Source organism: Rosa rugosa, chromosome 4, assembly GCF_958449725.1.
Source record: "Rosa rugosa chromosome 4, drRosRugo1.1, whole genome shotgun sequence".
Taxonomy (NCBI): Eukaryota; Viridiplantae; Streptophyta; class Magnoliopsida; order Rosales; family Rosaceae; genus Rosa; species Rosa rugosa.
The window spans coordinates 2,570,542-2,596,532 of NC_084823.1; the positions used below are offsets into that span (position 1 = coordinate 2,570,542).

General features: G+C 41.2%; 1 protein-coding gene and 2 long non-coding RNA genes across 4 annotated transcripts; 2 read left to right on the forward strand and 1 right to left on the reverse strand.

Annotated features, from left to right (window-relative positions):
• The first annotated feature begins 6,026 nt into the window (after nt 1-6,026).
• On the forward strand, nt 6,027-7,952 carry LOC133742521 (uncharacterized). The gene is made up of 4 exons (XR_009862611.1): nt 6,027-6,167; nt 6,339-6,459; nt 6,949-7,013; nt 7,681-7,952. It is a non-coding gene; the product is annotated as an uncharacterized LOC133742521 (long non-coding RNA).
• A 7,855-nt stretch (nt 7,953-15,807) lies between these two features.
• LOC133742813 (uncharacterized) lies at nt 15,808-17,345 on the forward strand. Its single transcript, XM_062170491.1, has 2 exons — nt 15,808-17,014; nt 17,311-17,345. The coding sequence occupies exons 1-2, from the start codon at nt 15,808-15,810 to the stop codon at nt 17,343-17,345; spliced, it is 1,242 nt and encodes a 413-aa protein (XP_062026475.1).
• Nucleotides 17,346-21,335: 3,990 nt separating this feature from the next.
• On the reverse strand, nt 21,336-25,066 carry LOC133741851 (uncharacterized). Of its 2 annotated transcripts, none has more exons than XR_009862180.1 (6): nt 24,469-25,066; nt 24,264-24,375; nt 23,753-23,799; nt 23,023-23,148; nt 22,455-22,869; nt 21,336-21,657 (listed from the first exon to the last, which is right to left on the reverse strand). It is a non-coding gene; the product is annotated as an uncharacterized LOC133741851 (long non-coding RNA). The 2 variants fall into 2 exon arrangements; XR_009862181.1 differs by having other exon boundaries at nt 24,123-24,375.
• Nucleotides 25,067-25,991: the final 925 nt, after the last annotated feature.

Below are 25,991 nucleotides of genomic sequence, written 5' to 3' on the forward strand. Positions count from 1 at the left end.
CGCCAAAGACAAGGCAGCAAGCTCAATGCTGCATCACACATCAACTCTCCTATAAATTAAGAGTTCTTACTATTGTGAAGGGGCATTCAGAAACAACCCCAAAAAAATCCATACGCAAAGTGAACCCAAGCTATTCCCTATACTCATCCCAGAAACCTATTCAGATCCAACCTACATACATATGTGCAAACCCAGAAACAAAACCAAGCAATTCCCCCAACATGTATCCCAAAAACCCATTTCCAATCCAAAAATTCATCAACCACAATCCGAATCCAAGCTTTCCTAGCTGCTGTAAATCTCTCATCTTCACTACAAATCATGCTTTTCTAGCTCCCACGCCACATGCATCTTGCCATGTGTTAATGTCTAAAAGTTCGGCGGTAGCTGAACCTTTGTTAACGCTGATCCGGTGGGCGGATCGATACTTGTGATACTCTCAAAGCTTCCGCTACCTGTCAAGTAAAATACAGAGGGCGTCAGAGGGAGACCGCGCTGGGCGGTCTTCAACTCTCCGATGCCTAAGTTAGTCAATGTATTTATGTTGACAAAGTAACAGTAGGTAAGTATTGAATGCGTCATTAATGAGGAGAGAGGAGAGAACCTTTTATAGGTGAGGAAGAGGAGGTTCTTCTCTTTGTTTTCGATGTGGGACTGAAGTGTTTCAGTTCCCAGCTCTGGGAGCTACTGATGCCATTTTGGCACGGCGCGTGGCGGCGCGTCGACGGTGATCTGGAGGTGATCTGACGCTGAGGTTGTAGCCCGCCTGGCGGTGTACCTGTATGTCATTCATTTGGTTGGAATTAGTACCTTTATCGGTACAATGAGCGTGGCCCATTATAGCTAATTATGCTTGCAAATGTACATGTATGTACACCACGCCTCTTTTGAAATGATCAATTCACTGCCGTGCATATACAAGGAACTGCCGTCAAGAACACAACAACAACCTTCCTAGGATTCTCAGGTCCTTCGAAGTTTGCTGGGCCTAGTTTTTGCTAACTCAGACAAAGGGGCAAAGTTTTGGGTCCTTACCCATGAATATCCACTGCCGTACAACTCCGATCAAAGTGCCCCTACACACTTCTAACCACACATGCATGTTTCCAATCACGAACCCAAGCTAATTCAATTGCTTTAATCACCGCCATTACTTCTGCTGCCACGGAACTTGGAATATCAAAACTAGAGGAAAAAGCACCAAGAAAAGTACCTTGATAATCTCGAAACACTCCACCAAACCCAGCTTGACCGGATGCACTTCTCCAAGCTCCATCAGTGTTAATTTTAACCCAGCCAATTAAAGGAGGAAACCAATTCACCTCAACAATTCGTGGAGCACGTCTAGGCTTGCAAGAGACCCGTAAACTCTTCAAAATAGTAAGCTCATGCACACTATTATACATAGTGCCATAAGCCAACATGCTAGAGTATATAATCTGCCCATTAACGTACTTATGAGCCTTCGCCACATCAACAGCTTCCCCTTCAAATCTGACCCTATTCCTCAAATTCCAAATACACCAAAGGATTGCAACGAAAGCAGCAACCCAAAGATAATGCAACTGAGCACTACGACCTTGTGCCAACCCTTGCTGAAACCTACCCAGTAAAGAATCCTGGAGTGCACCCAACTGAAACAACCCCTCCAAACGCTGCCATAATAGTGTTGCAAATGAACAATGAAGAAAAATATGGTCAATAGATGAAGACAACAAAGCCCACACCTTGAAGCAAGAGATATACCGCGTTTTTGAAGGAAGTCATCAGATATAACACGACCTTTCAAAACTTTCCAAGCCAAGAGAGACATGCGTGGAGGAAGAAAATTGGGCCAAATTAGTTTACCCCAATCAACTTTAGGGAATGCAGGTCGCAAAAATAAATAGGCATCTCGTGCAGTAAGCATCCCTGAAGATGAATGAGTCCAAACCAACTTATCTTTTTCCTGAGAAGTGATAGAAATTGGAACATTTTCTCAAAGGAAAGCACATAACACTGGAAAGTGAAGAAGAAACATATGTGGAAAAACCCAACCCCCATCCTCTATGAAATCATAAACAAAGCCATCCATATTCGCAGCCCTCACTCCAAAAAGCTCCAATAATGGCTGCCCAGCAAAGTTATCCCGCCAAAAAGAGATTGATGCACCATTCCCAATTAACCACTTGCTGTTCTCTATAATTTGAGGCAAAAAACACTTAACCCCAGGCCAAATTGATGATATATCATAGGATCTTCGAACCACTCCATTCCTCCAAAAACGATCGCGGAGAAAAGAACAACCCTCAGAACCTAATGAAAAAATATCCCAGGCCTTTTTAAGAAGTAAAGAGCGATTAAGAACCACCAATTGTTTAAGACCCAAACCTCCTTCGGCCATAGGCAAACAACAAGTCTTCCAAGCCACTAAAGGAACCCCATGTGAATCTATGGAACCCGACCATAAAAAATTCCTACACCAAACCTCCAATCGCCAAAGTAAAGAAATAGGCCACTCATAAACCTGAAAGCTATAGACCAACATGCTGTAAATTACTGACTTTATTAATTGCAGCCGACTGGCCACTGAAAGAAGAGAACCCATCCAACTAGAGAACCAAACCCAAATCTTGTCCACAATAGACTGAAAGTGAGAAGCTCTAGGTTGTCCACGAAAGATTGGAACTCCCAAGTAAGTAAAAGGCGTTGTGCCCATTGGAATACCCAAGAAAGAAACAATGTCATGGTGCCTATGTTGAATATGCTTGCTGATAAAGACACTAGACTTGGCCTTATAAAATCCAACTTTACCCTTATAAAATACTAAACAAAATGAAAAAAAAAAATTAAATAAAATCTGCACATTCTCTTCTCCATCCTTCCCCCTCTCTCATTCTCTTGCGGCCATACTTGAGGATTGTTGGGCAACTTTGATTAAGGTAGAATATTAAAGATTGCTAAATAGAAGAAAGGACAAAAAATATAAAAAAGAAGAATCGAGAAAATATTGATCGGAAAACAATTTCTATTGCCTATTCTTTTTGTTTTCGGTTTTGCTTAATTGTTTCACTTCATGCAGGTGATGTCAATTGTTATCTTGGTTCCTTTACATATTGTTTGTTTGTTTTTTTTTTTTTTTTGTTAGAGTAGACTATGTTGCTATAGCTTGTTTTTGGGTTTAGGAAAATTGATTTTGATAATAGTACTCATGTGCTAATTTTAAATTGCACGATTTATTAAGAAATAGAATGAGGTTCATAAGAGTATCCAAACTTGCAAGGTAAATGGTATTAAGATACCAAGATGAGGATATTATGTACGTTTTCATAAGAGTATCCAAGCTTACAAGGGGAATGGAAAAAAAATTGTGTGAATACAAAAAAGGGTAAGATTGGAAATCTTATGCAAATTTTAGAAAAAGAGGTCCAAATTGTTGTAGAGAGACGGTAATTGAGAGAGAATTGCTGTGTATTCTTATTGATAATAGGGACCTCTTTATATAGAGGATTACAATGCATAGAATCTCAATCATACAAGGAAAGTAATTGTACATTGAATAGGAATCTAGATCCTTCTAAATCAACCCTATTACCACTAGGTCAAGTAACCTAGAGTTTGGGCCAGACACAATTTGGATTTCCTTAAACACTCCCCCTTGTGTCGCCCAAACGTGGTGCTCCTCTCGTTGCCTCATTAACAACCTTGCCGAGTAACAAAAAAAACCCAGTGGGACAAAAATAACCTCGGTCGAAGGGGAAAAAGAGCACAACACACCATTCACGTTTCGAGTCCATACATGTAGACACCTCCCCCTGATGTCTGCATCTCCCCCTGACGACTACGGTCATTGGAGTTCGGATAACTTCCGCAAACGATGCTACCAACATGTTTCTCGAAAGTGAAATTTTGGCAATGACTTAGTGAGCAAGTCTGCCATACTGTCCTCAGATCGAAGCTAGTTCACTTTGATCTCGAGGAGAGTCTGTTGTTGCTGATTATGCTTGGTGTTGTCGCCTTTGATATAGCCTTGCCTCATTTGTTCAAAACAAGAAGCATTATCCTAAATGCTTGTAGGCTCATCAGTGGTAGACTTCAAACCACAATTGTTCGAACGTGCGTAATTATGGATCCAGTCCATATACATTCACAAACCACTTCGTGAAGAGCAAGAATCTCTGCATTATTCGAAGATATAGCGACTAAGGTCTGTTCTGTAGACCTCCAAGATATCACGGTCTTTCCCATGGTGAACATTTAACCAGTTTGGGAATGACCTTTGTATGGGTCAGAGAGATACCCAACATCAGCAAAAACCTTCCAAAACACTTATGTCGTTTTGGGATGGGGATAGTGGACGCAGGCTAGTGTTGGCGGCGTTCCTAGTGTGTGATGGGTCTGAAATCATCTCTCTGTAGGGATAGAACGAGCCCATATCAATCGTATATCTCAAGTACCGAAAGATATCCTTTACACCAATCAAATGGCGTTGCGTTGGCGCAGAGCTATACCTTAGCTAACAAGTTCACTGCAAATGAGATGTCCGGTCTTGTGCATTGAGCTAAGTATAATAATGCGCCTATTGTACTCAAGTAAGGCACTTCTGCCTCTAGCACATCTTCATCCTTCAGACGAAGAGAATCCTTTTCAGGATCAAGACTAAGGACGATCATGGGGGTGCTTGAAGGTTTGACCTTGTCAAAATGCCTAAGCATCTATCAACACGATACTCAAGTTCCAAACCGAGGCATAATCGTGTTCTCCCAAAATCCTTCATCTCAAACTCGGATTTGAAGTGTTCAGCGGTTTCCCTTAACTCTCTAACAGCTTCTAATAAAGATCATGAACCGCGATGGAATCCGAAACTTGTTTATGGAAACGCGTGGGTATATCCCTTCCCAATCAAGTAGTCATTTTAGCGAGCATTTCAACCTCTTTGTAAACGGGCTCTGTGGACTAGAGCCACTTGACTTGGGTAAATGAAGTTCACCATGAACCTTCATGTATATTCCGTATCTAGATCCCTATAGAGATACATAGTGACCACATTTATAAGCTGCATGTTCAGTTATTCGGAAACTACCAAACTGACAGGGTAGTGGAGTGCAATGACATCCATTACGAGAGAATATGTCTCATCGTAGTCAATTCCAGGGCATTTTGTGAGAAGCTTTGCGCCATAAGGCGAGATTGCCATCTCTTTTTCTCATCACGCTTTCTAACGAAGATCCATTAGTCAATAGGTTTTATGTTAGGAGGTGTTGGCATCACTGGCTTAAAAACCTTCCTCTTCGTTAGAGAATCCATCTTAACCTGGATCGCATCTTTCCATTTAGGCCAGATTTCTCTACGTTGGCATTCATTCATTAACGGAGCGTGGTTCGATATCATCGGACTCAACAAACTCATGCGCATGAGCAACTACATCATCATTATGATGGAGTTTCTATCCCACGTCTCATGTACACTAGTGTAAGTTTCATAGAGCTCTATATTCTCAGGAATAGGTTCTGACGTTGAGGCGTCCCTCAACAATAACCATAACCAGGAAGATACTCATGAGACGGATTTTGAGTGTCGATGATCAAAGAATTGAGATGTGCCAAAGTATCATTCGAACCCACGGGCCTCCCACGCATCCTAGCTGGGGCCATGGCCTATAACGCCAGAGTCCCACTCTCTTTGGCGTTGGCGTCATGCCTACCTCCGTGTTGGGTGGCGCTACGTCCTCTCGTAGGGACGTCCTTCCTTGCAGACATGTTTGCAGCATATTTGTGTGTGTAATGCCCCGTACCTTAAAATTTTTACTAGTTACATTTACCGGTTTTGACAGAGGAGTTGAGTTTCTAGTTTGTCTGTTAAGTTGGGAATTTCCTTGAGAATGCCGTAGTATATGAAAAATCGAGTTCGTGGACACGTAGTTTGTTTAAATCGGAGTTTTGACCAGAAAGTTATGACTTAAAAATAAGAGTTACTATACTTAGCTTTGGTTTTATTTAACTGGTTTCCATTTTGGGAAGAGAGAGAAAGTGACAGATCAAGGAAAATCGGGACAAGCCCGAGCTCTCCCTCCCCCTTTCTTTTTCTTTCGCCGCCGGCCTTCTCCCACAAAATTCATCGCCGTTCGGCCACCACGGGACGAACCGCTTGGCATGGCGTGATCCTTTCCTCCTTCTCTACCTAGTCATGTAAGTTTTTCACCTTGGGTAGCTTTGGTTTTTGAGATTTCAAGAGGAAATTTCCAGAAATGGGAAAATCGGGTTTTACTGTGATCTCCGATTTCCGGCTGTTTCCGGCCGGATTCTTTGAGGGTTTTGGTTGTTGGTGAGGTGCTGAACGTATTCTTAACCTTGTTGCAGCTTGTTTTGATCGGTGGAGGAAGATTTGAAGGTGTTTGAGAGTGTGAACAGTAACTGTCGAGTTCTTGGTTGTTGTTTGATCTTTCCGGCCATTTCTGCTTGATTTTGGTTGTTGTTGCAGGTATAGAGATTGTTGGGTGTGTTGTGAAGATGATTTTGGACTAAATAGGTTGACTGGAATTGGATTTAATCTTTGAGTTTTGGGTTAGACTTGAGATTGTTGGGTATTGAGATTTCTTTGGAGTTTGATGTTGAATATGGTTGTTTGATTATTATGGTTTATAATGTTTGGGTGTAATCTCTTGGTAAAAAGGCTATTGTTAAATTATTTTGTTGGAAATTAGAGAGGAGATTGTGACTTGAAAAGGAAGAATTAAGAGAGAATTTGGAGATTTTGGAAAGAGAATTATTTATAATTTTGGTGGTTAGTTTTAGTTAAGAAATTGAAATTGTAAGGAATTCCGAAATTAGAGAGTTGAATCCTAAATTGAAGAATTGGTTGTTAGAGGGAATTTCTTTTAAGTAATGAGTATTAATTTCCAAAGGATTAAGTTTTACTCTTAGATTAATTTCTTATCGAGGTTAATTATATCCTGTCCATTTGCTACAGGACGTACTGATCCCTCGAGCGAGGAGGACACGGGCAGGCAGCAGGGTTAGCTGCGAGACTCACCAGTGAGTGGACTTTTATTTTATTTAAATAATGCATGCAGATACTATTTGAGTAAATGTGGTATCATGGAAAGAAATGGATTTAAAGAAAGGAGTTGACAAGGAGGCTATCTTTGGCGCATGCGTATATTACCTAGTTGGCAGTCCTTTCTAGGTAATAGTCTGGCTGGCAGTCCCTTCCAGACTATATTCCGGTTGACAGTCCCTTCCGATGCGTCATCTGGGTGGCAGTCCCTTCCAGATGGCATGAGATGGTTAGTTGGCAGTCCCTTCTATCCACCGCCTCCTATTCCGGTTGGCAGTCCCTTCCGATGCGTCATCTGGGTGGCAGTCCCTTCCAGATGACATGAGATGGTTAGTTGGCAGTCCCTTCTATCCACCGCCTCCTATTTCCGGTTGGCAGTCCTTTCCGATGCGTCATCTGGGTGGCAGTCCCTCCCAGATGGCATGAGATGACTAGACGGCAGTCCTTTCTAGTCATCAAATGAGTTTTTCTTGAAAAGGAATGAGTTGGAAACATTGTGAAATCTTGCTACATGTTGGTTTTGTTAACAAGAGAAATGGGGAAACATTCAATTAATTGTTTCATAACTTGTTTCAGTTTTGTCCACTCACTCTAACATTTTTTTTTAAATGTTTTCCCCTGGGCCCTTCGTTTTCAAATGCCTAGATTTCAGTTTGGCCGAGATCGCGTCCAGGAACTAGAGGCTTTGGAGGCAGCGCTTCCGTTTTGGCTGTAGGTTAATACTTAACCTACCTTGTATGATATTGGCTTAGTTATGTAGCACTGCTCTGATAACTTTTTAATTTGGGGAATGCTAATGTTTGAGAATCTGTTATAGTATTGAAGTTAATGTGGGATTCGTACTTCCTGAATGTAACTTATACACGTGGAATGTAAATATTGGATTGTGCATGTGAGTAGGAGCTTATTATTAATCATATCCAGGTTTTGTGAAAGTTTGGGTAGCCTATTTTAGGGGAGGTTTTGCCGATTTTTCGGTAGGATTTCACCTGAAGTGGGCCCCACAGGCTCGTATCTGGGTTTCGGGGTGAAACTTGGGTCGGGTTCTGTCAGTGTGATCTCATCACTTTAGTAGAGATCGAGATGAGACATAGTGGAGACAGACCACGACAATTCCTGTCGTTCCTGCTGAACATCTGTGTTCTTATCTCCCCCTAACGATGGGAAGACTGTCTCATCAAAGTGACATCCGCAAATCTAGCGGTAAGGAGATCGCCTAGCAAGGGCATGATATAACGTCCCGAACCTGAATTTATTGATTTACTAGTCATTTGGACGGTAAACGACCTTTACTTTCACTTTTACTGTCGTTTCGGTATTTTTAGTGGCCCTAAAAGTTGACTTTTTGTTCGGATCAAAATTTGAGAAAATGTTCTTCATAGAAGTTTTAGAGGACGTTAAACCGAGCGCGTGCATATGTGGTACGTAAAAATCGGAGTTCGGATACGAAAGTTATAAGCGAAAAACGGAAGTTACTGTTCATGGTAATTAGTATATATATAGGAATTTACAGTTGGTAGATCAGATTTCTACCCAGCCATTTCCTCTCTCCTCTTCCCCGATCTCTCTCTCCCTCACGTCGACCGCTTCTCTTCTTTTTCCGATTTCTTCACCGTCTGGCGTCCAATTGATGCAACATCGACTAGGCTGGGACCGCCTCCTCCTCCTCTACACGGCCGTGGCCGTGGATCACGACTATTTGGCCGGAAAACCATCAATTTTGGCCAAAACCGTTACTGTAGCAGTTTGGTCTCCGATGAAATTCTCCATTTTTCGGCCACTTCCGGTGGTGAAATCAGGTCCATTAGGAGCGCATTGAGACGAAGAGCATCCTCCCCAAAGCTTTTGCCGAGAATTGAAGCGTGGAGGAAGAATTGATGGTTTAAAGTTTGGGGTCACTATTCACAAATCGGGTTCAAACTTCTCCTTAATTGTTGAGGTACTTCTAGCCTTTTTCTGAAATTGTTGTAGTTGAGAAAGTTGTTGGGTCTGTTGAGTAGGTGTTGCTGCCAAAATTTGGTGGTCATCGGAGGTGGTTGCCGCCGGCGCGTGGGCCCCACGCGCCGCCACTGTAGGTAGCGCCTGGAGGCGCGTAGGGCAGCTTTTTAATTTCAATTTTTAGCCTATTAAATTCTATAAATGTTGTAGAGCTTATATATGAAGTTTGGTGAAGATTAGGGAAGTTTTGAATCGATTATAAATTCCTGGAAATTCAGAATTTCGGTTATCGATTTATGAGAATCCGATCGTCGGATTTCTCTCGAATCTGCCCTAGAACTTGTAAATTAATGAAATGGTGTTGGTGGTAAAGTTTGGGTTGAATTGAAGAAAATGGAGATGTTGATTTAAGAGGATTGATTTTAGAATCGTATTTAATTATCGAATTGTTGTTCACGGAATATAATTGTGTACAGGGCGACGTACCGAGCTATTGCTCGAGGAAGGAACTCGTATGCGTGATCGCCTAAATAGTACTGTGAGTGGACTTTTGTTTTAAACAATGATGCATGCGTTGTTTCTTAAATTAATGCTTTATTTAATTATCATATTATCCTTTGACCATATTATTTAGTTTTGGATATTATTTGGTTTTGAATATTTATTGAAATTTTGATTAGATTATTTCCATCATGATTTTCGAACTTGAGTTTTCTATGCTCGGATTTGAATTTATGATGGATATTGATATTCGACGAATTATTTTCTGAGGTGGTTTTCGGAATCAAATATATTTCTATTCGTCGATTTGAGATTTCTGAAAGATTTTCAAAATGGAATTTCGTTGGAGATATATTTTCTTATTTGTTTATCGACCTTTGGTTTTGGCATTGGGAATGCCTTAGTGATGATTTTGGATTTATGATTTGACCTTCGGAGATTAATTTTGATTTATCTCGGTTAAGATTTTGAGAATATTTTGGCGTGCGGGGCCACGTCATTGGAATATACTTATTTTTCTCGTGAGATATTGGGGAAGCTTTATGGATTTATGGATTTACTGGTTTTCGATTGTTTTCCTCACCATACTCGGGTCGTTCGGATTGTGTCTCCTCCTCACTTACTTTGTGTTTGTGAGTGGCAGTCGAGGATTCTCCTCCTCACGTGAGTGGTAGTCGAGGTTATTAGTTCTCCTCCTCACACAATCTATGTGTGAGTGGCAGTCGAGGGTAGGTAGAGCCTAAAGGGCTCCTTTACCCGTATGGTGATATCTCTTCCCCATATCCTATTATCTTGACTAGCGGGGCCTAGTCCGATTTTTCTTAACCAGCAGGGCTGGTATGTTTTCACGAGATTTTGAGTTTAAAGAAATATGTTTTATAAACGTTGCATGCATCGGGGTTTTATAAGTTTAAATACGTGGGGAAAGTATTCAAGTTTGCTTCTTTTAAATTATCTTGATTATTTATTTTTGTCCACTCACACTAACGTGTTTTTCAATACTTTTCCCCTGGGCTCTTCGGTTTCAAATGCCCAGTTTGCAGGCGAAATTAGTTGAGGTCAGGCGTACACGGGGTTGAGGCATAGTTTTCACTGCTTCCGCATTGTAGGATCTATCGAACTTTCACCCTCTTTACTTTTACTTCTATTATACCTTTTGTTTTAGAATTGCTCTGATAACGTGTGGGATTAATGTTATTAAGTTGAGATTTGTGTAATGTGAATTGGAAGATGTTGTGATTTGGGGAGCAGAGTGGCTCCAGGAGAATAAGGATGGATTGCTTAGAAGTGTAAATGTCTTTCTACAGGTTTTGGGTAGTCCATTTTTAGGGGAAGTTCTGCCAATTTTTTGTAGAATTTCTTCTAAGGTGGGCCCCGCAGGGCCACTTCGGATGAAGTGGCAGACGATTGTTGGAGTCTCAAATCCAACGTAGTTGCCCATTCGTCTATGAGTACCCATCATAGAGCGCTGTGGCGGCGCAATTGGCACATAAAAGACACACTCAAATATACGTAAGTACGATACTTGTACCCAGTCACTAGCTGTAACGCAGAGGTAGATTGAGTGGCGATGGGTCATAGACGAATTAGCATAGTTGCATGCGATATTGCATCACCCCAAGCGGATATAAGGAGATTGGTGCGCATTACCAATGTCCTGACTATCATTGTAGTCATTTTCGTGAGACCATTTGGGTGTGTTCATGAGAATATGATGTCCAACATCAGTCATATTGCAATATCCATCGAAAGTCTTCGATGTAAACTCTCTAGCATCGTCAAGTCCAATTCACGGAATAGGATGATCCGGGGAGTGAGCCCGTTGTCATATGATATTTGCTAGGAGTGTAGCATAAGAAGAATTACAAGTGGACAGTGGCACAACACGTGACCAGCGTGTTTGCGTGTCAACCAATCATCATGAGATATTTAAACGTCCGCAAGTTGGTTGAATCAGTCCACAGGATCCCCATGGATTCTATGTAAGAACGTAATGAGTATTTTCATATCCTTTGCATAGGACGGTCTCAGTCCTAATTTCCCTAAGGAACGGGCTTTGTAAAACGAGCGAGAGGCTTTAGAAGCAACCAATGAGAATTTTGGTTGGGCCTGAGCGTCTGAAACGCTATTTGAAGTAAGTTGGTGATTGCAGCATCACCTGGGGCGCCATCACCATGATGAACACCATCCATGGCTTCATGGATAGGGACTACGCCAGCCCTAGGCTGGTGGTGGACGGAGGCGGTGCCCTTGGCAGCAGAGTCGGTCACACTTAGTCCAGGAATCAACTTTTGATTCATGCTTCATTTCGCTCGAGAGAAAAGATGTCCATGTGAAGTCTTAAGTAGACGGATCATCATATCATGACCAGGATGACCTATCCTGTCGTGACAAAGCCAATGTGTGTCTAAATCCAAGAGATCTTCTCTCATAACTTGATTGGATTTAAAAGCTCGAATAGTGACATAGAGTCCACTAGAAAGACACATAAACTTCTCTAAGATGCGCCTTTGTCCGCGATCATTAGAGGTATTGCAAAGGAACTCATTTCCGTTCTCTATATGCGTTTTCGCATGGAATCCGTTGGCTATTCATAGGTGCGATTTTCCCTAGGAGCGTAGAGAGTTTCTGTGACAGTAATTAAGGTGCCATTTGGCAATTGGAACTTGGGCTGTTCCACGTCCTTGAATTAATACTGATGACCCAGCCATCGTAGTCACAAAAGTAATATGCTCAGAATCAAAATTGAGTCATAATGAAAAGAACTCGAAATTTTATTCATAAGCCAACAGAGTTACATCATTGTCTCTTTAACCAAAGAAAATCTAATCCAAAATGCTAGCTAATGCAAAACAATGGTAGTAGTCTAACTTCTTTTGATAATTCCAAAATAAATGTGACCAGGTGAGTAGAGAGATATCGGTGGAGCAAGGCTCGCTTAAGTACCACTAATCTCATAACCTTCCTAGACATCACACTTACTTTGGGGTGAGCCTACTTTGAAGAAAGACTAAACCATTGGCATATTTACTACAAAGTATATGGCAATTGCTTATTACATCTTTTGGAAAAATAAAGACTTAAACAGAATTGACGATTTATTGATCCCAACCAGATTTGTAGTCTTCAACCCTTCACTCTAGATCATCTTCTTGATCTTCTTGTTCCACATAGTGAGCCTCTCTTGCTTCACAATATGCTTTGTAGGCGGTGACAAGTTCTTCACGAGCTCTACAAATGTGTGCCCAATGATCAGACACTCCACACTACAAATGAAAGCGTCATTTAGATGGCTCTTAGTGTTGGTGGCACCACCAACATGGCCAGAGGCGTTGCCTCCCTCTCTCTTTCCACGCTTCGGTTCCGTGTTAGCCTATTTTGGCAGTTACCTTCCCAAGTAGAGCGATTATATGGACCAGAACATCCAAATGTATCCCTAAGATTAGGGTTTCGCTCTTGGCGCCCTTTCTTTGGAGCGCGACTATAATTGGATTCTGGAATATGCTCTGTTCCCACGAATCTCGAATTATAGTTCTTCACAAGGATGTTGTCATGCTTTTCAACGACATTCATAGCTCCAATGAGTTCATGAAACCTTGTGATCCATCTTGCAGTAACATCAATTCGATAGTTCTTAGCAACCATCAATGCAGAGACGGGGAAGGTAGAGAGAGTCTTCTCAATCAACATCGCATCTGTGATCTCTTTACCACAGAATTCCATTAAGGATTTAATGCGAAGTACTTCCGAGTTGTAGTCAAGAACTGACTTGAAATCACAGAAGCGGAGGCTATGCCATCTCACTTCTAGGTCAGGAAGCAGGGAGTCACGGACGTTACCAAATCTTTCTTCGAGTGATACCCACAGCCTTCTGGGGTCTTCTTCATTCATACACTCGTACTGGAGCGAATCATCCATATGACGAGTTATTAGGATGATGACTTTCGCCTTATTTGCCTCTGAGGCTGCTCTATTTGCTTCCAAAGCTTGAGCTTGCTCAACAGTTAGCACGTCCTGGCTAGGCTCGAGAATCGTATCCAGAATTCCATCGGTCTTGAGATGCTGGCGGACATCACGAACCCACCTGTGATATCCAGAGCCAGTTGTTCCCAATGGAGCAAAGTCCAATTTGTTCAGGTTACTCATCCTGATAGAGAACAAGGAAAAAGGGTTAGTTTCGGAGCATAAAAGGCTACCACGAAAACATATAAAATTCCTGAGCGTAATCGCTTCCAAGAAATTAGGAATTTCTGAGCGTAATCGCTTCCAAGAAATTAAATTCCAAGAGGTATTGGATTACATCGAAACAATGACGTAAGTGGTCGATCATAAATTCTCTACAAACTCTAAGTTTGGAGATCTCAACAAGCTCTAAGCTTGGAGTGAGCACGAACCCCCACAGTTCGGCTTAATTTTTGGTCTCTCCTATGATGAAGAAAGGGGGGTAGAAGAAAGGGAGGTTGCAAGTCCCCGATAAAGAGAAGGTAAATTGAATTAAAAAACTTCAAAAGCGGGAACTTTTAGTAAAAATTACCTCGAAATTGGTTGCCGGAAAATTTGGCCGGAAAAAGGTTGACCGACGGTTGACTGAAGTTGACCGATCTACTGACGTGGCAGATCAGTTGCTGACGTGGCAGGCTGATTGAGTGCTGACTGGGTGCCTGCGTGGATGCTGACGTGGCAGGCTGTGGACAGTGGGCTGCTTCTCTGGGCTGAGCCTTCTCCTTCTGGTACTGGGCCGATCTGCTTCCTTCTGGGCCCGCCTCCTTCTTCTTCTGGGCTTGCACGTGGGATGCAGCACTTTTCTTCTGGGCCTAGGGCAGCGTCTGACTCTGGGCTGGGCTTCACAGGGCTTGAGTTAGAGGCTGGAGATGCAGACGGCGGTTCAAAGGTGTAGCGGATTCAGGCGGGCGGTTCGGGCATTTCTAGGCCGGTTCCGGAGATGATTTTTCCGGTTCCCGGAATCTGGGGACGAGATGCAGCTTGTGACAAAAGGTGGCCATGAAGGTTGGACGAGAATATGACGAACCAAGCAGAAGATCTTCGGATTCTTCTTGGAGGCCGGTTTGGTCACTTCCGGCGGCCGGTTCAGGTTGATTCCAGCCGGTTCTGGGGGCAGCGCCGCCGGTTCTAGGCTTCTGGAGGTGAGAGCTTCAAGGTGGGCGGCGGAGGTTTTTGGGATTTTGAAGGCTACGAATTTAAGGTTTCAGGGTTAGGGCTTCGTGCTAATAACGTGTTGTAGAGAAACAGTAATTGAGAGAGAATTGCTGTGTATTCTTATTGATAATATGGGCCTTTTTATATAGAGGATTACAATGCATAGAATCTCAATCATACAAGGAAAGTAATCGTACATTGAATAGGAATCTAGATCCTTCTAAATCAACCCTATTACCACTAGGTCAAATAACCTAGAGTTTGGGTCAGACACAATTTGGATTTCCTTAAACAATCAATTTAGGAGGGTATGAATAGAAGCTCCCATCTAAAAATTAGAACTTGGTACAAAGATGCAACAAAAGATGGACAGGGCCAACCATAATTATTTTGCTATCTTCCGAATCTTTTCTGGCATTTTGAATTCGTGACATTCATTTACTTTTGATATATGCAGCTAGGAGGAGCAAAAATACCTGAGAAGAATTTACAGCCCTTCTCAATAATGGTCAAAAGTTAGTAAACTAATCGTTGCTCAATTATATAATGCTCTGCGTACCTCTTCTAATCGCTCCCTCCCTCCCTCCCGCTTTTATCCTTCACAGGACACTAAATAATGTACAATTAATGCATTTCATTGCTGGCTTGCAGCTTACATGTCGATGGCAAAATCAACATGTAGACAAATGCGCCTCAAAATTAATCCTCTTTTGAAAATTTCTTCAGGAAAAGTGAAAGTAAACTCATTCAAGATATCTATCTGCTCCATTTGTTCTTCTAACCTTTCGCACTCTTTTTTATGATCACGTCAATGCAAAATCTAGGAGGAAAACGATAGTCATAAACCAATTTACGTACGTTCGAGTACCTTGTAAGGAAACTAATCTGTCATATCTTCTATATTAAAGCTGATTGTCCTAGATGTTAGTTGTACAATAGCTGTAGCTTTCCTTATATGTAATATAGGTAGTAAACTGGTTCCTGACTTGTAGGAACTAATTGTAATCACACTTGTATAAAGGAAACGATTCTGTATCAATGAAAATCATCTCTTCAGCCTATTGGTTTCTCATTCTTTCATGGTATCAAAGCAGGATTAGATCCTGACTCTTCTCATCTGCTGCACTCTAACTTCTCGTGTAGCCTAACCTCCATTCCCTCATTGTTCCAGCCAACATGGGCAACGATGATGTCCTCTCACCATCATCCAAGGATCACGGCAAATCAAAAGCCGATTCCTCCAATCCTCCTACATCTGAGATGTCAAAATCTGACCTCTCTAATCCCTTTTTCACTCATCATTCAGATCATCCAGGTCTAGTCCTAGTCTCTAAGCCCTTGAATGGAGACAATTATGCGGGATGGAAAAGGGCTATGACCCTAGCTTTGAATTCTAAGAACAAGCTTGGTTTTGTGAACGGCACAATAAAGGCTCCCTCAGAAGAGACAGACCCAGAAGGCTATGTGACTTGGTCGCGTTGTAATGATATGGTTCATTCATGGATCATCAACACTGTTGATTCAGAAATCGCCGACAGTGTTATCTACTATCCTATTGCACACAAAGTATGGGAAGATCTTCGTGAACGATTCTCCCAAGGTAATGCTCCACGCATTTTTGAAATTCAGCAAGAAATCGCTTGTTTCCGACAAGAGCAATTGTCAGTTTCAGCTTATTATACAAAATTGAAAGGCTTATGGGATGAATTAGCTTCCTATTTTGAGACATCTCGAGGAGCACAGGCAGAACAACAAAGACTTATGCAATTTCTCATGGGGCTGAATGATACTTACAGTTCTGTACGTGGAGAGATTCTTCTGATAAGTCCTTTGCCAACAGTCCGTCAGGCATATGCAGCTGTCTCTCAGGACGAGAAACAATGTTCACTTGGTGCCTCTCATCCGGCAGCAGAATCATCTTCAAGCGCTGCAATGGCAGTGCGCAATCCTGGCAGACCCAGTTTCAATTCAGGAAGAAGTGGACGCTTTGAGAAGACTGATCGACATATCCAGCGTCCAGAACGCAATTTTGCTTCCCAAGAAGGACACCATCTTGATACTGAACGACGACAAGGCTCCAGCAGGGGTAGACCTCATTGTACCTATTGTGGAGATCCAGGACATTGGGTACAGACTTGTTATCAACTGATTGGGTATCCCCCAGGTCACCCCAAAGCAAAGCAAGGCACAGGTTTTTCGAAGCAACCAAGAGCAGCTCCTTCGGCAAACCAAGTCTGCGCGACTGTTGAAGATGGTGGTGGGCCAACCGTGACACTCACTGAGGCCCAATTTAAACAGTTTATGACTGCTCTTAGTAATCAGACTTTGAAACCCAATTCCAATACCAGCGCCAGTTCCAAAGCAAACGCCGTCACAAAACCAGGTTTGTCCAAGGTCGTTTCCCGCAATTGGATCATTGACAGTGGTGCGACTGATCACATTACTTCATCTACGCAATTATTACACAAGAATAATAATTGCTCATTACCACCTGTTCTATTGCCTAGCGGAGATAAAATTAATATTGCTGCTAAAGGATCATTACCTCTCAGTACCATGTTTTATCTTCATGATGTGTTATCTGTGCCTAAATTCAAACTCGATTTATTGTCGGCTAGCCGATTGACGAGAGGATTAAACTGTTCAGTGACCTTCTATCCATATTGGTGTATTTTGCAGAATCTGGCTACGAGGAGGACGATTGGTTTGGGTGAACAACGCAACGGATTATATTATTTGGTGCCATTAGTGACGGAGAAGTCTAAACCTAGTCCTTCTTTTTCCATCACACGCCCAGCCTGTCACCTTACCATCACCTCCAGCGATTTATGGCATAACCGCTTAGGGCATGTGTCATCCTCTTGTTTAGGTTTCATTGCTAAGACTTTTCTGCATGTTTCCTTTCCATCTAATAATAATACTTGCCATATATGTCATTTGGCCAAGCAGAGTCGCCTACCTTTTAGTACTAGTACCATATCTTCTGTCAAACCTTTTGATATTATTCATTGTGATATTTGGGGTCGATATCGATTTCCTTCTATTTCTGGTGCTCATTATTTTCTTACCATTGTCGATGACTATACACGTTTTACTTGGATTTTTTTAATGCGCCATAAAGCTGAAGTCCAATCACTCATTAAATAATTTTTTTGCGATGCTATCACTCAATTTGATTCTCGCATTAAAACTTTCCGTAGTGATAATGGTAGTGAATTCTTATCCCTTCGATCCTTTTTTAATGATAATGGTGTCGTTTTCCAACATTCTTGCGTTTACACGCCCCAACAAAATGGGGTTGTGGAACGTAAACATTGACACATTCTTCAAGTGGCTCATGCCCTCAAATTTCAAGCACACCTCCCTTCTCAATTTTGGGGGGAGTGTGCTCTTACCGCAGTCCACATCATCAACCGCTTACCTTCTCCCATTCTTTCTTTCAAAACTCCCTTCGAACTTCTTTATTCAAAACCTCATTCTTTCTCCCACCTACTTGTTTTTGGCTGTTTAGCTTATGCTACTAACGTTAATCCCGCTCATAAATTCGATCAACGTGCCATTCAGTCCATTTTCATCGGGTATCCCATCGGTCAAAAAGCCTACAAGTTGTTTGATTTATCCCACAAGAAAGTCTTTACTAGCCGCGACGTCAAATTTCATGAGCATATTTTTCCCTATTCCACTCTGCCCAGTTCTGTGGTTTCATCATTGGGCCACCAACCGGGCCCAATTCCTTTGCCCCCTGACCCATTCACTTCATCCTCTGACTTTGACTTTCCTGTCTCTCCATCTGCATCGCATTCTCCCAGTCCCCCTGTTTCTTCGTCCTTATCTCCAAACACCGATCCCTCCTCTTTCACCCCACCATCTCCGCCGTCTTCTTCGCCGCCTCCACCGCCCTCTCTCCGTACTTATTCTCGTCGTCGTTCGACGAACCCTCCTGTCACCGACTCTCCTTTTCTTGTTTCTCCTTCTCCTCCGGCGTCGATCTCTACCCCATCGCCACCGTCGCTACTCCCACCGCTTCCTTCTCCTCTCCCCACGCCTGCCGTGCCCATTCTTGACCATATACCTGACCCTCTACCCGCTCCCGAACCCATACCCGATCCGGAACCCATACCCAATCCCGATCCCATATCCGATCCGGCCCCCCTCCGTCGCTCCGGCCGCCTGACACGTCCCCCGGACAACCTACCATGTCTGCTCCGCCGTTCCCTCGGACCAATCGTCTTCTTTGTTGCCTGGTCCAACTAAAGGTACCCACTACCCCTTGGCCAATTATGTTTCCTATCATCGGTATTTGCCGCAGCACCTCGCTTTCACGGCCAAGCTCAGCCATGTTCCTGAGCCCCGCACCTATTCTGAGGCTGCTGGTCATCCAGAATGGCAAGCTGCTATGCTTTCCGAATTACAGGCTCTTCAAGCCAACAGAACTTGGACACTAACTCCTCTTCTGGCCGGTAAGGTCCCTATTGGCTGTCGTTGGGTTTATAAGGTGAAGCACAAAGCAGACGGTTCTGTTGAACGGTATAAAGCCCGTCTAGTTGCTAAGGGTTTTACTCAGTTGGAGGGAGTCGATTATCAAGAGACTTTTTCCCCTACTGCCAAAATCATTACTGTCCGTTGTTTGTTGGCTTTGGCTACTGCTCGTGGTTGGCAATTGTATCAATTGGATGTGAACAATGCATTCCTCCATGGTGATTTGACGGAAGAAATTTACATGTCTCCTCCGCCAGGTGTTCGGCGACAGGGGGAGGAGCATCTGGTATGTCGATTACACAAGTCTTTATATGGTTTGAAGCAAGCCTCGCGTCAGTGGTTTGAGAAATTTTCTGATGCTATACGGTCAGCCGGGTACGTCCACTCTAAAGCTGATTATTCATTGTTCACTAGAAAGCATGGGGATTCATTTACTGCACTTTTGATTTATGTGGACGACATATTGATTACTGGGAATGATCTGGAGACTATTGTTGCACTTAAAACTTTCTTACATAGTCAATTTCGTCTCAAAGACCTTGGAGACTTGAAGTATTTTCTTGGTATTGAAGTTTCGACTTCTAAATGAGGAATTTTTATATGCCAATGAAAATATGCTCTGGAGATTATTGAAGACGCAGGGTTACTAGGAGCTGCACCTGCAGATACTCCTATGGAGAAAGGTTTAAAGTTGTCTGATCATAGTGACTTGCTCAAAGACCTCGGAAAGTACAGAAGGTTAATTGGCAGGCTTATATATCTCACTGTTTCTCGACCTGACATCACTTATGCAGTCCATGTCCTAAGCAGATTCATGAACCAACCTAGAAAAATGCATTGGGAGGCAGCATTGAGAGTGGTGCGTTATCTAAAAGGTGACCCTGAACAAGGTCTGTTCTTTTCTTCCATTAATGATCTGAAGTTGAGAGCTTATTGTGACTCTGATTGGGCAGGGTGTCCCGTCACTAGAAGATCTACCACCGGATACTGTGTCTTTCTTGGACCTTCTTTGATTTCTTGGAGGTCAAAGAGTCAAAAAACAGTATCTTTGTCTTCAGCAGAGGCGGAATATCGTGCCATGACAGGAACATGTTGCGAGTTGACTTGGTTACGTTATCTGCTTAGAGATCTGGGCCTATCTCTTCGTGAACCAGCCTCGCTATTTTGCGATAACAAGGCTGCACTACACATTGCGGCCAATCCAGTATTCCATGAGCGAACTAGACACATCGAGATGGATTGCCACTACATTAGAGACAAAATTCTAGATGGTTCTGTGACCACGAGGTATGTGAATTCTGCTTATCAGCTTGCTGATGTTCTTACTAAACCTTTGGGGAAAGATATCTTTGTTCCTATGATTCGCAAGTTGGGAGTGCAAGACATCCACTCTCCAACTTGAGGGGGAGTGTAAGGAAACTAATCTGTCATATCTTCTATATTAAAGCTGATTGTCCTAGATGTTAGTTGTACAATAGCTGTAGCTTTCTTTCTATGTAATATAGGTAGTAAACTGGTTCCTGACTTGTAGGAACTAATTGTAATCACACTTGTATAAAGGAAACGATTCTGTAGCAATGAAAATCACACTACACCAAAAATCGCATCAGACAACGGTAGAAAACCGATGTGGGATTTGGAGTCCCACCGTTGTAGAGTGAGCCGTTGTCTGATGAAAAATCAGACAACGGTGGAACACAGTTGTGTGATAAACATACAGACAACAGGTATGTGTTATAACTGTTGTGTGATAGCTCGGCAGATGGCTCGGCAGATGCCAAGCGTAGCTGCGCAGCAGTTAAGGCGCTGTCTTCAGACAACAGTGTCAGTTTTCAAGCTGTTGTATGTTACGCTTGTCAGACAACATATTTTGATTTCATCTGTTGTCTGATTGATCTTCAAACATCAGTTCTTGGACTATATCTGTTGTATGATTAACTTTTGGGACAACAGAGTTCAATTGCTTCTGTTGTGTGAGTATAAATTAGAAGACAGTGATTTGTTATAAACCGATGTGTGATGTCAGTGATTGCAGTGTGTGGTTGTCACATTTTTGGCTATTTAGACAACATTGAGTCGTCATTATATCTATTATATTGTCTGATCATTTAAACATCCATTCTTGATCATTTAAACATCCATTCTTGAATTAAATTGTGCATTAAATTGGTCCATCTACCAAATTAACTGTAGTTCATCAAATGTAAACATTGCAAACCATCAAAATGAGTAATCTAACCAATACTAAACTTCAAAAGCAAAAATGGTGCATTTCCCAATCATCCAAGCCAACATTTAAACAAGAAAAGCATTCTTGTGCTTGGGACATCAAAAGCTGATACACATTTATATTGTTCCAAAACATGGCACATATATGGTGCATGGAAATGTACCATCTACTTGGGTCTGTTTGGGTATTGTGGTTCTTCTTCTTCACAATCTGCAAATGTTGCAGTAAAGAAGCTTGCTTTTTGAAAATGGAGGACTTGAGATGTTAAAGACTTGAGCTTTGAGGCGGTTTTGCTCATCTGGGTAAGTGTTCCATACCTTGCCACCACATATGAAAAAAAGAAAAACAAAAAAATTATGTAGATAGAAAAGATAAAAATTGTAAAGCATCATAGTCTCCAATGTAACAGAAAAGCAAAAACAAATTGTAAAACATCAGTCTCTATGTCATGCTTTCTACCTCTAACAGAAGCACTAGTCATATAAGCAGCAGCGAGAAAGCTGGGTAATTAGTTAAATTCAAACAGACAATTCCTACCATAAATACATTCTCATAATGGCCAGGTGATATCAGGCCAAAAAAAGTGGCAGAGAGATAATAGAATAGAAGTCTGCCGATTTCAATTTTTTTCCCAAAGGCACAACTAAAAGTTTCTTAAAAGTGAAACTACAAAAACTCATCTCCAAACAGGGGTTAATGGTATCAAAGATGATATGCCAAAAAATAGAAGAGCATCAGAAAACAAGTTAGACAGCTTATAAGGTTCAAACTTATTGATACAAAACAACATCTCAGTGTACATGCTTGATAGGTATTAATGGCATCAATATGTAATTTGCAGTAGTTGCAAGCATCAAAGGTTGTTTTGTATGACGAATTATACCTAAGATCCTAGGTGCTAATGGCATCAGTAACTTGTAATAGTTGCAAGCATCAAGCAATAATTCGTTGTATTCACCAAATACTTGACAAAAATCAGAAGGTACTTTTTTTCTTTTTTCTTTTTTCTTTGTATTGAACTAAACTTGAGCCATTATTGTGACCCATGTACACTTTTAACTACTCTGAAGTCCAAGACCCTCACTATTCTAATAAAGAACAAGATGCAACTTACTTGAATATGCAGACTTTCCCATTTTAAGTTCCTGCAAGTAAACAGCTCACAGAATGAATTACTTGAATTATCTGAAAAGAATTAAGAACTGCAATGAAATTCTAATTTTCATTGTACAAAAGTGACAGCAGATTAGTCCTTATATTGCCCAGTCCAAAGACAAACATATATTGCCCAGTCCAAAGACATCTGTTAACAGAACAGATGAGATTAACTAACAAGCAAAGGCCTAAAAAGCTAGCAGAAATAGCTTAAGGTGACGATAATACTTAACACTCAAGTAAAATGAACTGGTAATACTTACATGCTTCATGCTTGTAACTGGTTATAGAAAAGCTTTAAGGAATTCTGCACAAAGCTTTAAGGAATGATGCAAAGACAAGTTCTCTTTGAATTTCGTGCTATAGTTGCTGAGCTGCATCCACATACCCATTGAAACCCATTAAGACCCATGAATATAATTTTTTTTCCCCCTTTCAAACCCATTGAAACCCGCAGACCCGTAAGCTCATAAGCATTTTTATTTTATTTTATAACTTTTTTGAAAGCAACTGGAACCAGTTTAGACCTATGTATATAATTTCTTTTCTTTCGTCCGATTTCTTCTAGAAGCCAAATTATCTCTTTGTACATTTCCTGTTGCATCTTCTCTTTCCTCCGTAGATATAAATTGGGACTCATCGTTTATACTCATCTACAAAAAAGAAGAAACATACAGAGGTTATTAACTAGCAGAAGAAATATAGAAAAATTACTGCAGAAAAATAGGCACCATACTCTCTTCCCATACATATAAATTATAAACAATATGTTCAATGAATCCCTATATGCCTCTTGGAGCAACCATTCAGATGCATGGTATGAAATAGAGAGGGATGGAATCTTTTAATCATTTCTTATTCTAGAAATTCCAGTTTTTGGTTTTCATAGTGGAGCCTAGGTTTGGTCATGAACCATAATCAAACTACTATGATACTATCCACAAACCTAAACTAAACGTATACACATAATCATCAGTACACTGATATTAAACCCCATATAAGCATCTTAGACAAATAATGCGCATATTCACAACATGCTTCCAAACTGATATTTTAATATGCTTCCAAACTGATATTTTGCATTTTCAGTTCCTCTAAACTCAGTATCATGCTTCCAAACATGACCACTACTACACCAACTTTCAACTTTTGTCTTCAACTGCTACACTAAATAATCCTTGCGAGAATGATCACTTCGAAACTCAACTATAATAAATCTGGAAACAAACACATCTCATGGAGATCAACGAAACTCACCTCACACAATGCAAACTTCCTTCCCGGTCCAAAACAAATCCAACTCTCTGCGCCACCAAACACAAATCAAAACCAAATCAAAATCACAATGAAGAATAATTGATATGGGTATTAACATAAAGAAATCAAGTTAAGAGGGGAGAGTGCAAACAACAACAAAAAATAGAAACTATCTTTTCGTGCAAGAGCCACCGATAGAGAGAAAAATTACGAATGAAGTAGCTTTTAAACAAAGGCATGCACTAAATGTTTATAAGCAACTTAACAGAATTCCAAAAACAGAAGAAAAGCTACAGAATTAACTAAACAAAGTCAATTTAAGTTACAGAAGAAAAGCTATTTGCCAACAATTACTTTGAGAACTGAATACCTGAAATATGGTAATCAACGAAGCATGTAAATAAGATGGTGGAAGAATCAACGGTTCTATATACTAGTCAAAACAGCCAAATAGCTCCAAGAATCAGAAACACCAAAGCCCAGCAACTTAACAAGAGATTCAGAGACTCACTGAGCTTGAAGGAAGAACCCAGAAATTGAACCAAAGTCTTCTGTTTTGTTGCTTGACAGCTTGAAGAGGAGTCAAAGCGAGCAAACCAAGAGTGAAGAGCCGGCGCCTTTGACTGGAAAGTGAAAACCCAGAAAGAGTTTGTGAGATTGTGAGAATCATGATTCATGAATGCCAGAAATTCGATAAACCCAGAAGTTCGACTTACCAGCAAGGCAGCAAATCAGCAATGTCACCGTTGTCACGGCGTCACCGGCGACTCGGAGTCGGAGAAAGGCTGATAATAGATGGCCCGTGCGGCCATGTCGCATAGAGAGAGAGAGGAGAAATGGCCTTCATCACACCCAGAACCCTATCTTCGATTTGGGTAAATTGGGATTAAGTATGAAGAGTTAAAAAAAAAAAAAAAAAAGGGACTGAAACGCCTAGTCGCCGACCCGCCCAGGATTGAACCCTATCTTCGATTTGGGTAAATTGGGATTAAGTATGAAAGTACCCATGATGCCGCCAATAGCAGCATCCATTGGTGACGATGACGATGGCGGCCTCAACGAGGACGAACTGCTTGGAGAGCCAATCGTGGAAGCCATGCTCGAGAGTGAATGGTACTGGAGATTGAAAATTTAAACCCTAGAAAATTGGGGATTTCGAATTCAGCAGAGTGAATGGGGATCTGGAAGGGACATCGGAGGCCTAACAATGAAACCCTAGTCTCATTATTGTTGAAGGAAAGTGAATGCGATTGAGAGAGAGAGGATGGGAAGGGATCAACTGGTTTTTGTTTTGGTTTGTCGGGGTCGGGTTTGTTGAAGAGAACCGTGGGAAGAGAGTGGCAGCACTACTAGAGAAAACCCATTTAGAGACAAAATCTTTTGGGACGGACCAATTTTTCGTCCCCTAAACACATAATTAGGGACAAATTTGTTAATTTTGTCTCTAAAAGTTTTGGTCTTCCGAATTGTTTATTCAACGCTGTTAGAGACAAATAAATTTCAATTGGGGACGAAAAATATTTGTCCCAAAATTTAATTGGGGATGAGATTTAATTTGGTCTCCTATATTTTTTTATTTTGTAAATAATTGATAAAAATTTAAGCAGAGAATTATGATGACTTTTAAAATTTAGACGAAAAGAAATAGGGGCGAAATTTTTTGCCCCCAATTCTATTGGCAATACTTTTGTTTTACTGAAGTTTTTTTTGGCTGGTTTAGCAATAGTTAATAAAAGAATTTTTGTCTTACTTACATTTTCTTTTAGTGATATGAACGTTAGCTTATTATATTTACATATAAAAAAATCTATGATATTATTGACCAAGAAGAAGCTCTCGGCTTTAGAATCCAAAAGAAGAGGAAAAAACCCTACGAGAGGAATAGAAGATCATATTTAAAAAAAAAATTATTTTAATTTCTTATTATCTCTAATCTCTAATTTTACTTATTTACCCTTCTAAATTAATGTGGTTCATATAGTATATGTATAAGGGGTATTTACGGAAACAAAATTTATGATAATCATATGTATGGTATTTATTTATTTTTTTTATAATTATATTTAGAGCTAAAGTCATTTTACCACCATGATTGAAGGCCAAAATCTAGTTTGAGTGGCCAACACTATATGAAGAAATTGATCGATTAGTTAAGGATTGGCTATAATCAATCACATTGGAGAAGTACAAGGGCACAAGCGTTCATATTAGAAGTTTAGGGGCACAAATGATTTTAGGA